We start from the raw sequence: 11,420 nt of genomic DNA, 5'->3' as shown, positions 1-11,420 counted from the left end.
TTTTTTTTTTTTTTTTTTTTTTGGCAAGAATGAAGCTCAAACAAGGGCCAAGGAAATGGGAACAAAAGAAAAGATTTAATGTATTTACTAGCTCGAGAGCTCAATTGGATCTTGTATTTGGCATGGGGCCCTTCGATCCCATGATAGAAAGACTCTTCTTTGGTGAGATATTTCTGAGTATGATAGTGATTTATTTTATTATTTAGTTGAATTCTTATCAAATATGCCATAATGATTTTCCTTTTCTTTGTCTCAAGTTTGTGAGGACTAGTATTGTTCCACACTAAGATATTGGGAAATTCATCACGACTTTCATTCACTGATAAATTATTGAAAAAAAAAAATTTACAAGTTTTCAATAAAAATTAAAAGAAAATAACAAGTTCTAAGAATTCGTAACGTAACATGTTCCCCAAATTTTTTTGAAAAAAAGGCAAGATCGATATTTAGAGCCTATTTGACAACTATTATTGTAGAAAAAAGAGTTTTGAGTAGTGATTTTTAAGAGAATGTGTGGTTAAAAAGGAGGAAATTTTTTTTAGCATACGTATAGAATATTTTATTGTATGAATGTGTAGTTAAAAATAATCTTGTAGTAAATCATAAAATAAAATAATGTATGTCAAACAAGCACTTAGATGACAATTGCTAAACTAATATTCAGCCAACATCATCCTCAGCACAAATACTGTTAAAACATCCATGTCAAAATCATTGACTGCCTAAACTTTCATATGCTATTTTCAAATGCCATAACCGGGAAAAGCTCTAGTAGCCAGTAGGTACATGTATTCATGACCATGAGGAACCGAGTTCTTTTATAATTTGGATATTTCACAAAAGTTGTACGTTGGTTTCATATAGCAAACATTTATAAACCCAAAGTACGTAAATATGAATACATGATATGTGAGAAATGATCTCCTGAGCACCGATGACATGATATATCAATTGATTGGTAAGTCAACTTCAAGAACTGAAGCTCAGGATAAGCTAAACAATGGTGCTTAGAAGATCATTTGTCCAGAATACGTACTTCTTTGTTGAGTAAAATTTTGTATTTACCTATATGGAAGCTCTGTAGATGACTGAGCAATCACGATATCCAACTTGCTTTAACAATTGCTTCCTCTAATGATATCCAACTTTTCGGAAGGGGGTTGAGAGAGATTTTTCTTATTACAACACTCAAAACAAAGAGAAACTTTTTCGATGTCTGGAGTGACGGGAGGAAGATTGTGCCTGCTCGACTGACACTCTGGGAGTCGGTGCTGTTCTCTCCAGCACGTCAGGTTCAGCATCTGAAGACCGGGGAAGCAGCTTGCATCCAAGTCTCCTTGAAACAAACCTAGGGGAACTAAGGTAACTATGTGACTTCGTCACCTTTTTCATATCTTGCTTAATTTTAGTGAATTCTTGTTCTAGCTCTCCAACTCGATTTCTCATCCTTTCCATGTTGACTTTTAGAACCTGGTTCTCACGAACAACTCTTACCCACCCATCTTGTTGAACAGGTTGACCAGTTATTTCATTTGGGGTAGTCATTGAAGCCGCAGAGGCTCTTTCAGTATCCAAAACATTCAGGTATCCTGCCAAAGCTTTTCTTAACTGCATTTGTTCGAAGAACAAAACTTGAAGCATAACTCTAAGGGGTAACCTTCCATTTTGGGATGCATGAGCACAAGCATCGATGGAAAGTTTCTGGAAATCAATGATGTTGCAAAGCAGCTCCATCTCTTTCTCTGAGAGCCAGGGATGTGCCTGAATAATTTCATGAAAATTTGTCAAAAGCCAAAACCAAGAAGCTCCTTGGCATTTGTTGCAGCAAAGACTTCGGTGATAATATGTAGAAATCAGATTATATTATCTATTATATCACTATCTATCAAAAAAAAAAAATTTGTTCTTTTAATAACATTTTTTCTATAAGATAGAGAGGTGCTACAAAGTGGAAATGCTAAGCAGACATTTTAAGTGTAAGAGCTGATTTGCAGCTCCATCTCTTTCTCTGAGAGCCAGGGATGTGCCTGAATAATTTCATGAAAATTTGTCAAAAGCCAAAACCAAGAAGCTCTTCGGCATTTGTTGCAGCAAAGACTTCGGTGATAATATGTAGAAATCAGATTATATTATCTATTATATCACTATCTATCAAAAAAAAATAAAAATTGTTCTTTTAATAACATTTTTTCTATAAGATAGAGAGGTGCTACAAAGTGGAAATGCTAAGCAGACATTTTAAGTGTAAGAGCTGATTCGAACCTTAAAGTATATATCCAGTGCTCGGTAGAGTCCATCGTGCAAAGATCTTGAAGGTTCTGGCAAGGCTTCTGCCAATGTACGTATCTGTCCAAGCTTCAAGTTCACATCAGAAGCAACTTCCGCAATATAGTTATCTACCAATCTAGCAACTCTCTTCAACCGTCCAGATGATGGTGATGATTCTAGGTTCAACGATGTTGGAGAAACAGAAGTTACTTTTGGTTCAGAAGATACAAAATGATTAATCATCCTCTCAACGCAATCAGTGTTGTATAAAGTATCGGAATCTGAGTAACTAGGTATAAGTAGACAATCAAGGGTTGCAAGTTCTAGCTGCGTCCCTATTCTCCTTTCCAAAGAGTCCTGGCATGTATGATTAACCCCCAATATCAATGCAACACGTAGAAGTCCCAACAGAAAACGACAAAAAGATTTTCCCTGCTTTTCAGGCAGCAGTTTCACAACACTTTCCAAGAGAACTCTCTGGTCAACAGCAGCAGGCGTCAAGCTAAAACTAGCAACCGATCTGGGTATGCCGCTTTGTCCACCCTGCCAACGGCCCAACCCAGGAAGATACTTTTTGCAATAATACATTATAGCTCCAGATAAATTTTCGGGTCGTATTCCTCTGGCTGCCATCGACTGAATTAGTCTCTCAAACAACGCCACATTTAGATATGAGATGTCTTCGAACCACCAGTCGGATTCTATGCTATGGATTCTTGCACCGGTGTTTATCCCATTCCACAGGATGCTACCTCCTGGGCTCTGTAAACTACCATACATCATCATAGGCCATCCGAACAGAGTGGTGTCAGTACAGACCATAACAGATAAAGCGTTCAGACATCTACTAACTATATGAAGCTTTTCTGCTCTTGAAATAACTGGTTCACAGCTTCGGAGAGCCAAAATGCAGTCCTTCCAGTTTTGGAGAACCTGTTTGTGGAAGAAACTCTCTGACTTGGACAACAAATTATCTTCTCCATAATCATCTGTCATATCGAGGTAATCTGCAGCACAATACACCATTACCACATTCCTTGGTGTCAATTCTACTCGACCACCATAACAAAATTTAACTATAGCCAAAAATGTGTCAGATTGACAAGGGAATTCTTCAAGATTAACCATGATAGTCTTCTTGTTGGTAATCTGCGTTTCTTCAACAATGTTTGCTATCCTCCCGCACCTAGATAGAAGAGGAAACTGGAAAAGAAGCATTTTTTATGAGGCAGCGAACAAACACTTAATCCCGATGAATAACGAATACCACAGCTACTGAGAGTGATTTACCAGAAAATAAATATGAAAAACTTGAGAATGACGCTGATAACCAATAAGAAAGACATCCAAGTGCAGAAACACACGGGAATATGGAAAATTGCAGAGGCGAGAAAGGGATAAACATAAAAAAAAACACTCCAGGGAACTTATCGAAGACCTCGTGGAAAATAAATAAGAACCAAAACTCCAAGTCATTGGAATAAGCTGGGACCCAAGAAAATCATTTAAATATCACTAGATTAATTAGAAACATGTGTTACCCAAAAATCATCTTCTCTCAAATATATATAGTGATACTTAGTCCCAGTTATTGACGTATTTTTACAACCTTATACCTGCAACAACCAATAACTCTAATGAACGATCATTAGTGTAGGAATTCAAGTAACTCCATGCTGACACTCCTTAGTGATTTGACATGATTTTACAATTACTTTTATAAAAGTGCTTTCCATATTTAGAAATTTAACTTTTAACTATCAGAACAAAAACTACTTAGAAATGGAAGGGTTTAATCAGATGCAAAGTGAACTACCCTACTATCATTCTCAAAATTACGGAATGAAATTCCCAAAACTTACCATAAAAGATTATGTTACCTTCTGCCCTATATAATGATATAATTTCTTCAACAAGCGTACAGAAAAACGACTGGAAGGTAAATAGCAGAATAACAGTATGTACCTCAGGTCGGACCAAACTATTTGCTTTATTCTTTTTTGTGGCCATAGGCCAAAAATGAACAAAGTCGTGCTTTTCCTTAATTGATCTTGGTTTAAAAATTACAAGAACAACAAAATTGCTTTAATTAAACAAAGGGGGTTGATATTAGGGACTTGTGCCACAAATTACATCTCAATTCCAAATTCCCAATCTAGAAGCTCAACTTTTTGCAATCAGAAGCTAGAGCCGAGAAGGGAGTCTTGTTCGGTTCTACTTCATAGCACAAACAAGCAAATATTTGAGCTGCGATTATTGTGGTAGGAAAACAAATCATTATAAAATATCCCCGATAAATATTTTGAAACGTAATCCACATGCATCACACATACACTGAATAAAAAAATGAATGCCTTCTAGTTCCTATTGTCTGAAACCTGTCAATAAAAATCAAAGTGCTACCTATGATGTAAGACAGAGATAAACTATGACACTCAGACTCGAGTATGGGTACGTATCTAAGTATCAGATATTTTATTTCTAAAATGTAGGATGTGGGGACATGGCTAAAAAAAGTCCAAATTTCGAACACAGGTATGTCTTTCAAGTTTCAATTTTTTTACTAACCCAAAATGTCATTTTGAATATACCAAAAACAATTGTTCACAAAGAAGGAAACGATTATTGAATAAGGGGTCAAGACAAATAAAATAGAATTTTGAGGTTTAATTTTCAATTATGAGATGTTAATTACTAAATGTTATATAAAATAAAAAGTGAATGATTTGATTGCAGTTTGGACTTAGTGAAGCACTAAGTAACATTATATGGAGCCCATTTTCATTTTATACGAATAAAATCCGAAACCACCAATACAGAGAGGGAAAGAGGAGGGGAAAAAAAGAAGAAGAAAAGGAAAAGAAAAAGAAAGAAGAATAAAGAGGGAAAACTAGCGCCATTGCCTTTCTCTATCCTCTCGGAGGCGATGTTAGGTTTATAGAGAGTAGAAATGGGGAACAAAAAGGAGAAGAAAAAGAAAGAAGAAGCGAAAACGGGGAAGTGTCCGATTGAAACTTGGAAGATCCGACACATATCTCATATTCATACCCATGTCATGTCGTATCCGACACGAGTACTCCAACCATTTCAAAATGTCCGAACATCAGAAGAGATGAGTAAACCGAGAAACAACATGTTTTTCAAAAGATCTCTCAATGTAAAACCCCAAAATGTAAGAATCAAACCATATGAACTGCCAAAGTTGACCACATTCTGTTGACTTCCTAAAACTGCAACAGAACCCTCAGATCCCCTTAAGTCCTTCTTATAAGAAGATGAAACCTAGACTCAACTATAAACATTTTCAAAGAGGAGACTCTCCCCCCTGCACTATGGTTTTTGGTATTCTTACATGGTTAGCATCTTGATGTAATCTGGATTCCCAGTTGATCAAATGAATGTCTACATTCCCAGCATATCAGCATCAGCAAGAAGCCACTCTTAAGAACTATCAAAGAATTCATACAAAGACAAACTAATCATCATTATTCTTTTGGCATGATTTTAAATCAAGAAAAGAAAAATTACCTTGTGAAGATGAAAGCTTACTCCATCCACCACCACTATGATATCACTCGGCAGACTCGAGTTGCAGAACCTAAAAGGAAAAAAATAACTTTCATGCCATTTTGGCACAACATTCAACAATAAGATCATCTCGAGGCATATTCAAATGAAAAATGCCTAATGTACAGGCCCCCTCAAAATCCCCCCCCCCCCCCCCCCTCTTATAATGTGTGTGGCCTGTACAGGAGCCAGCATTGTTCTATTCAAATACCCTCCTCAGAAAATCCAAAAATACCATAAATTCATATTTCCCTTCTCATCAAGGACAAGCTTGGTTGTGTACTCATCTAATATCAAATTGATGGAGTCCAAAAATTATCTCCAGTGAAAGACAATCACCCGAACCCACTCAATTTTTTCAGTCCAATCTCAGTTAATTTATAATATGAACCAAACCGGACTTCAAGTCCCAAGGGAGCATTACCCTGGTCAAGTTACATATGAAATGGAAAAAGACTGAGTTCTATTCTCCAGTGAAGATTGCTTTCCCTCTCCCCAATACCGTTACCCTCCATTGCAGTGAACAATATAACATCACTCCTACACGCGTTAATATAAAATTAATTATCCTCGCTCTAGCAACTTTAGCTGAGTAATTAGATGTAAAATTTTACATAAAACAACACTGAATACGTGAGTGTATAAATTCTTGGGAAAATAGAACACAAATTTTTAGCATAATAGAACGGCACATCTCTGTCTTCCCCTCTGTCAGCGAGGACTTTCATGGATGATCAAGAATTAAACAGAATTCTCAGAAATATAAAATGGGTTTTGAAAGACAGAAAGAAAGGGATGATGAATACCATTCATTTCCTTCGCAATAAAATCCAGTACTTTTAGCTGCAGGGGCCATCCGGAGCCCGACCTTTCAAACCTCAGTAGCCTCCTCCTTTCTGGAAAATATTCACTCCGATTCTTTTAAAGCAAATAGTCTATTCAATTGAGTTCTGGTTCTCTATAATAAATGGCCAACAATTGAATATAAATTCCCTCTCTTTTTTTCTCTCCCTCGAAACCAAAATTTTACCCACTTCAATTCAATTGATTACAAACTACAGAAACCCTGTCATTATGATGCCCACAGCTCATCACATCATTAATTATTATTTAAGTAAATAAATAAATTTCTTCTAAATGGAAGCCTACCAACCATATCAACCACAGATACCCAGTTTGCCACAAAATTAAAAACAAAAAAGAAAACTGAGTTTGCCGAGTCAACCTTTGGTAACAGGAAAAAACAACAATCATGACCCATAAAGACGCCATCTTTACAACCTCGCATTATGCTTTTCGTGTATATAAAAAAAGCCCAACAACAAAGCAACAGTATGGATCATACTTTACTTACACTTCACATATTTTTGTAGTTCACCATACTTGTAAATTATAACAATATAAAGTATTAAAGTGCCCGGTTTCTTACTGAAAAATAAAGGCGGCAATTCGTGCAAAGATTCGATTTTTCACTCATAAGTCATATGTGTTTAACATTTTCTTTATGGGTTTGACCCATTTCAATGATTATAATATCAAACTTGAATACGTGTCTTCAAACTGTGTGGGGTGGTTGAACAGAGAGAAGGAAATATAGGCCGGCCGAGGGGACATGGAGATAAGAGGACATGACTAATCATTAGGAGAGAAGTTATCTGATATTCGGATCCCAGGTGCCAATTTATGTAAATTGTAATATTTTACTGTGTTTCCAGTTCAGTCTCGCTTTTGTCGAACAGCAGGTGTGCGAATCGAGGAGGGCGCCTATTAAAGGCAGCGAAGCAGCGTGTTTTGTGCTTTATTTGTTTGTTTAGGTACAAAGTGAAATTGTGCCTTTTGAAATCATAAATGGCTACAATTTCGGATTACTGTCGTCTCAATCCATCAATCTTGTTAAAGAAAAGTCACTTTAGACATCTTTAGCCCCTGTTTGGACCCATTAATTTCTATTACATTATATTATATTTTTCTCTCTTATTTTTAATCACACAATTTTGCATAAAATAATATTACACGTAAATTAAAAATTTTTCATTCTTTTTTAACCACTCATTTTTCAAAAAAATACTATTTCACCTATTTTCAATTCTATAAAATGGAGGCCAAACAGGAGCTTAGTCTTCCAAGTGAAAATGATAGATGACGACATCAAAAGAGGTTCGAGTCTATAATCAAATTTAAATATTTTGATAACTGTTTGCAATGACAAAATTTTAGCAATAATGCATCTGAACTTGGAAAATGATAGGGGGAGTTGACAGGGTGTAATGGTAGGGCAAGATTTGGTGTTGTATTTTATTTATTTATTTATTTCAAATCGTATAATCCTGTATTGACACAAGTCCCCTCTATCTATCATTGAGTCTGTCACTATAGCGAAATTGAATTTTCAGATACGGTCCTAGTACGCTTGATAAGGTTGTATATTCAATTGATGATACAATTAGTTATATCATAATTAATTTTATCGTATAAGTAAAATATATTTAACTGCAATATAGATCTCCAACTTTTTATTTTCGTTCTCATTCTTATCTTTAACTTTCTTTAATTAATACATCTTCTAATTAGTATGGAAAAATTATTTTGTTGAAGTTTTGTATTTATTGTTTATTTTACTTATTCAAAAATTCGAGGAGCAAACAAGTCTTTTACTTCGTCGTAAAAATAAGATATATTGATTAATAGAAGTTGAGGATGAAAATACAATCACAAAATTGGGAAATAAAAGAAAAAAATTAGCAAAAGTTGGAAGCAAAACAACTTTTGCTTCAATTAAGATAACTTTTTTTTTTTTTTTGGGGATGACGGGGAACCCGCAGGCCGCAGCCGCTACCCTTTAGTACGCACCCGAAGGGTAGCGACTGTAAATTCCCCCGTCGTATAAAAAAAAAAAATAATAATAATAAAAAAGGATAACAAACTCTGCGGTATGAAGTATAATTTTCCTCTCTATTTCTTCATTTTTCAAACCACTTGCATGCGTATATGATGTCAAAATTTATTTCTTGCTCTATTTGCCAACTCATAAAACCAATTATTATTTTTTGTGTGAGCCCTTAAATTCTGAAAAGAATATTAATGTAACAAAATGCTTATTGATTATCGCTAAGTACTTCATTAGATACTAATACATAGCTAATTGTGTATCTTAAGACAAAAAACATGTGCCATCATTTGGTCACAATGTTCAACTTGTTTGATTTGAAAGAAACAAAGTTTCTTCTAATAATATTTGTCTATGACACAGTTGTATAAGGTAAAAGAATATACGTAATACGGTTCAACGAAATTGATAACTCTGATGTTTCATTTTATTCATTCTAAGTTATTGTTGGATCTACTTGTCATTCTAGTAGAGTATAAATCTTTACTTCGATCCGATCTTACATAAGATGGTAAAAATATAAGCATTTAAATAAAGTAAAAGAAAAAAAAATCCCAGAAGCAGCTTGAAGCAATACAACAAACTATATTGTCGGAAATAAATAATAAATAATACAACATGCTCACTTGAAGGTGAAGTAAAAAATAAATGCACTAACAACAAAATATAACGCAGTATTAGACGTACAGGATACCTGTAATTGCGATCTGTAGGGTTGTGGCTGGAAAGAAAGAATAGTGTGTATATGAGATGAAACCATATCGATATCCTAAGAGATACTCTCAGAGAACCGAGAAGGCATGAACATGGACGAAGTCCAGATATTATACTTTTCTCTTAACTTGCAACCGGTTTTGAAATGGCCTTCTTGACAGCTTCAGCATATGTCCTGTGTTGGTATGTAAGAGTGGATTCAAGCAGATCCCAAAGTGATGTCTTTGGATTCCATCCTACAACCAGACAATTAAATCTTACCGTAAGAAATATAGCCAAAACTCAAGTAATGTGTTCCAACTAAACAGATTATTACCAAGTTGTCTGTTAATTATGGTCATGTCTGGAATTCTCTTGTCACTGTCATCATATCCTTCACCATAAAATTCTTCAGAGCTTACATCAATGGTAGGTATATCTAGTGGAGGTTCTGCACTAACCTTTGAGTAAACCTGCGAGCACACAACCAGAAAGAAAGGTTGAGAAATTTATTAATATGTGAATGGTAACAGTTCAAAGAATTACATAATCATATTACCTGAGTCATCATTTCAGCAAGCTGCTTGACTGTAACTTCGTTGTTAGGGTTGCCAACGTTGAATATGTGACCATTGGCCCTCGCTGGATTTTCCTGTATAAAATCACGCCACTTAGCTAGTACCTCAATGGCTCAACATCAAGCAGAATTATAGGGAATGAAATTAACATACAATCATCAAAAGAACAGCTTCAATGGCATCCTTGACATAAACAAATGTTCTTTGTGATTTGCCACCATCCACGAGCTTTAGTGGTTCATGCCTTAGAAGATTCTGAACAGAGAGAAGAAAACAATATTAAAAAATAGACGGAGTCAAATTAATTCGACATGGTATTCGATCTGCATATGAATAATAATCTCACATTGCTAAAGCATGCTAAAACTCTTGGAACGCCCTCACTGGGACCATCAATTCCAGGTATGAAATCCATTCTGGGACCAATCCAATTGAAGGGCCTCACAATTGTAAATTCAAGACCATTCTCAGCACCCTCAGCTGTAGAACAAGATAAAAGAGAAATTTTCAATGCAAGTTTCACTACTGAGATATAAAGATCAATAACTTTACATCACTCACCATAGATCAACCTTTCAATCAACTGCTTTGCACATGCGTATGACCACCTCTGCTTTTCAATTGGGCCAAAAATGCAAGGGGAGGCATCCTCTTTAAGAACAAAGTAAGCAGGATCCTGATGCAAGATAACAAATGATGATTCATAAGATTTTCACCAAGCAAAGTACATCAACCAAGGAGAACTGTAACCTCAGAGATCACCTTTGGCAGGTAACCGCAACAAATAAATGTACATGGAATGGTACAGTGAAATGCTCCGGATAAAAAGCAAGAATCGTCAAAACATAAGCAAAGAAATTTACTATGTGATGCGCACATCCATTTATTATTTATTTTCTATTTGGATTATTAGTTATATTTTATTTGGACTATTGTTTATATTTTCGTTATTGGGCTTGTTTAGTGGGTTTGGCCCAAGCCCTTCTCTTTAGGGTTTGCGTTTTGCTATTTAGTTCTGTTTTGTTTCTCATTTGAGACAGTTGATGATGAATTAGAATTGAAATATTTTTGGTGGCTTGCAGCCGTTTTCTCCCTCCCCTCTCTTCCTCTGGTTTCTTCTCCTCTTCTTCCTTCTCTCTGTTTCTCCTCCCCGTTCCTTCTTCTTTCTTTCTTATTCATCCTACATCAAATTTGGTATCAGAGCTAAATCTTGGGTATTTTTCTCTTATAATTCAAAATTTTCTTCTTTCCCTTTTCCCAAAACTTGTTGAACAGCAGAAACGAAAAGGATTTGTTGGAAGATAGCAATTTTCCTTCCTAGGTTAAAAAAAAAAAAAATACTGTTCATTGTGGGTACTGTTACGCCCAGAATTTCAGTTTTGCGATCTGTCAATTTCCCAAAAAAAAAAAAAAAAAAAAAAGTTACC

The 11,420-nt window shown here is 35.3% G+C and overlaps 3 protein-coding genes across 5 annotated transcripts in view; all 3 read right to left on the bottom strand.

Moving 5' to 3' along the window:
• Nucleotides 1-850: 850 nt before the first annotated feature.
• LOC111412006 (BTB/POZ domain-containing protein At3g44820-like) lies at nt 851-7,758 on the bottom strand. 3 transcript variants are annotated; one of them, XM_023042730.1, is made up of 5 exons: nt 5,797-5,866; nt 5,621-5,716; nt 3,394-3,471; nt 2,263-3,275; nt 851-1,761 (listed from the first exon to the last, which is right to left on the bottom strand). In XM_023042730.1, the coding sequence occupies exons 4-5, from the start codon at nt 3,262-3,264 to the stop codon at nt 1,189-1,191; spliced, it is 1,575 nt and encodes a 524-aa protein (XP_022898498.1). In that variant the 5' UTR covers nt 3,265-3,275; nt 3,394-3,471; nt 5,621-5,716; nt 5,797-5,866; the 3' UTR covers nt 851-1,188. The 3 variants fall into 3 exon arrangements, with proteins under 3 accessions (XP_022898498.1, XP_022898496.1, XP_022898497.1); XM_023042728.1 differs by lacking the exon at nt 5,621-5,716 and adding an exon at nt 6,642-7,758 and having other exon boundaries at nt 2,263-3,471; XM_023042729.1 differs by having other exon boundaries at nt 2,263-3,471.
• A 1,473-nt stretch (nt 7,759-9,231) lies between these two features.
• LOC111412591 (UDP-D-apiose/UDP-D-xylose synthase 1-like) lies at nt 9,232-10,705 on the bottom strand (the record flags this gene model as incomplete). Its single annotated transcript, XM_023043528.1, has 6 exons — nt 9,232-9,672; nt 9,753-9,888; nt 9,975-10,067; nt 10,147-10,248; nt 10,340-10,473; nt 10,555-10,705. Coding segments are annotated over 6 exons (729 nt in total), but the record flags the coding sequence as incomplete, so codon positions are not given.
• A 17-nt stretch (nt 10,706-10,722) lies between these two features.
• The window catches only part of LOC111412590 (BTB/POZ domain-containing protein At3g44820-like), a 7,104-nt gene continuing 6,406 nt past the window's right edge, over nt 10,723-11,420 (bottom strand). Inside the window, exon 4 of the mRNA XM_023043527.1 lies at nt 10,723-10,755. Within this exon, the coding sequence (XP_022899295.1) occupies nt 10,723-10,755 (33 nt within the window). The remainder of the gene's footprint in view (nt 10,756-11,420) is intronic.

This window comes from Olea europaea, chromosome 16, assembly GCF_002742605.1.
Source record: "Olea europaea var. sylvestris chromosome 16, O_europaea_v1, whole genome shotgun sequence".
Classification (NCBI taxonomy): domain Eukaryota; kingdom Viridiplantae; phylum Streptophyta; class Magnoliopsida; order Lamiales; family Oleaceae; genus Olea; species Olea europaea.
Note: the sequence above shows the minus strand (reverse complement) of the source record. Positions and strands in the feature narration are given on the sequence as shown.